This window comes from Habropoda laboriosa, unplaced genomic scaffold, assembly GCF_001263275.1.
Source record: "Habropoda laboriosa isolate 0110345459 unplaced genomic scaffold, ASM126327v1 scaffold176, whole genome shotgun sequence".
In the NCBI taxonomy this organism is placed as follows: Eukaryota; Metazoa; Arthropoda; class Insecta; order Hymenoptera; family Apidae; genus Habropoda; species Habropoda laboriosa.
This window is the reverse complement of record NW_017100321.1, coordinates 982,036-984,367: the sequence shown is the minus strand read 5'-3', so window position 1 is coordinate 984,367 and position 2,332 is coordinate 982,036. Positions and strand designations below refer to the sequence as shown.

The following is a 2,332-nucleotide window of genomic DNA, read 5'->3' as shown; positions in this document are numbered from 1 at the left end:
ACGAAGGGCAGATTCGCCAGCCTCAGTTGGCCACCGTGTTGCATCGCCGCTGGATGTTCCCCTACCGAACAATGATTAAAATTCAAATTGAATTCCCGTCCTAACAGCATCCGTCGTCTTATTGGAATTGTTTCTCCGTGGTGCTGTGCGCGCGCGAGACCATGTATATACAGGGTGGCCTGGCAAATATTTGCCACGTTAATCTCGTCAAACTGTGGAAAGTCTAGAAGGAAGGAAGGAAGGAAGGAAGAGGGGGGAAGAGTTGGGAGGGGACGGAGTTGTTGGACAAAAGTTACGCGGGCTGGAAAAGACTCTTCCACGTCGATGACTCTATTTTTCTTGAAAGTGAACTGCTATTCTTTTTCCCCTCTTTTGTGTATCCCCCTTTCTTTTCTTCTTTTTTTTCTTTGCCAGATTGCAGGAATCTAGGCTTGTAATTCGTGTGATTTCCTATTTCGTTCGTTTCAAATTGCTAGGTTAATTGAGCATTTTTGCTGAGAACAGTTCTACGAGCTAATTTTTCATTGGTCGATATCCAGCGGAGCAAGATATCGATAAAGAATGTGACAGTTTGTTAGATTTTCATCGAATAACGTTCACTATTAGAATAATTTTCAGGTAACGTTGATAATTTAGGTTAGGTTTAAAATAAATCGTCATTTGGTACCTTTGAATTTTTCTTTGTTTTACTCTGTATCTTTTTTTGTCAAATATGGCAGCCATGTTGAATATAAAATCCCGAGGAATACATAAGCGTCGACTCTTGTGGCAAACGAGACTCTCGAATTTGAAATTCCGTTCAATCGATCGATCCTATTTCTCCGCTGCACTGCTGTTCCTTTCGTCGAACATAACAATCGAACCTGCTATTGTAACAAACAGGCAGAGACAAAACGAAGAAATGGTAATTTGAAAATGGATTCTCCCTTTAGCCGTGAAAGATTATAATTTTCCCCTGAATATTCAACAGGGAACTACTGAAGAATGAGAAAAAAACACACACGCATACATATACACCCTTTGAAGAGGAAACTTGAGCTTTTTTTTCTATCGTCTAACAGCCAGCTCACGGTTAATTCCCGTCATCAGTATGTACATCGTTGCCTGAATTTAAAACGGCCTTCAATGGCTTCCTCCCACACTCGTAGGTCCTTGTGCTCGTCTGAAGAGCCTTCTAACCACACCTTTAAGAAAAAAAAGCGTATCATCCCTTTCAAAGGGAAGTGATCTTCATACCTCGAAAGAGAGTCTCTGTATCTAAGTAGAAATTCTTGCCACCATACGATGGTCTCTCTTCCTCTCTTTCTCTCTCTCTCTGTATATTGTCCTGTCTACGCAACACTCGTCGAGCGTTCCTCTGATTGCACCAAGTGGTGCACGCATTAGCGCGACAATATCCCCGGCTGTACCGATTTCGTTCTGTAGATGTTTGCCTGCCTTCCCTTACCGTCAAGTTTCGCCTACCCCCGACCATTCTACGCCATTTCCCTACTCCGTGTCTCGTGAGAATTGAACCGATTCGGTAATCATATGCTAGTGGAAATGTATTAGCATATATTTAGTATATATTACTATAGCTAAATTACTGAGGGTTTTACTGAATACGAACTGATTGACTGGGACTATACCAAGAAGAGTAGAAGTTTTTAAAAGAGAGTACGGGTAAATATGGGATTATAAAATAAAACCGAGCGAAAGAGAAATTTATGGAGTATCCTCATGACCACGAATGCACTACCCTCTCGAAGAAACTCCCGGAGATTACCCTCGACCGGTAATTTATAATGTAACCTACCCATAAAATATGTCACATCTACGTGACAAAATTCGCGTGACATGATTGCGAAAGTGTAGTCACCGATTCTAACGCTACTTGCGGTGGACAGTGGAAACAGCTTTGAAATCCCTTCTGGCAAAATCTTTCGTCGAAGACTATAGACAGAGAGCAGCAGGCGAGTGTATATCGATTTTATGATAAACCAGCGCGGCTCGGTCGCCGATAGACGTTTATCTTTCTCTGTCAGACATATCCTACCGGTTCCCTAATCCGGAATTCCACTTCCTGAATGCTATCTCTCCGCCAGTATGGTTTTGCAGACTTGTAGAACGGAATGGAAGGGGGGAGAAGCAAAGGGATAGAGAGACGGCCGCCTGTAACAATAGCTGAGCTCAGCTCGACGCCTCGTGCACTCTGAGAAATCTCTTTAATTACTCTTCTCACTCGAACGAATGCTTTTTGCCAAGACCGTTATCTTCCGGCGAAAACGATCAGATTCATTCGTTCTTGTAAATGCGGCCAGAAGCCCAGTATTACCGTAGAAACCTACAGATC

General features: G+C 42.8%; 1 protein-coding gene across 1 annotated transcript in view; it reads right to left on the bottom strand.

Moving 5' to 3' along the window:
• Nucleotides 1–2,332, bottom strand: part of LOC108574206 (lachesin-like) — a 65,114-nt gene that overhangs the window by 1,148 nt on the left and 61,634 nt on the right. Inside the window, exon 6 of the mRNA XM_017936742.1 lies at nucleotides 3–61. Coding sequence (XP_017792231.1) covers nucleotides 3–61 — 59 coding nt within the window. The remainder of the gene's footprint in view (nucleotides 1–2; nucleotides 62–2,332) is intronic.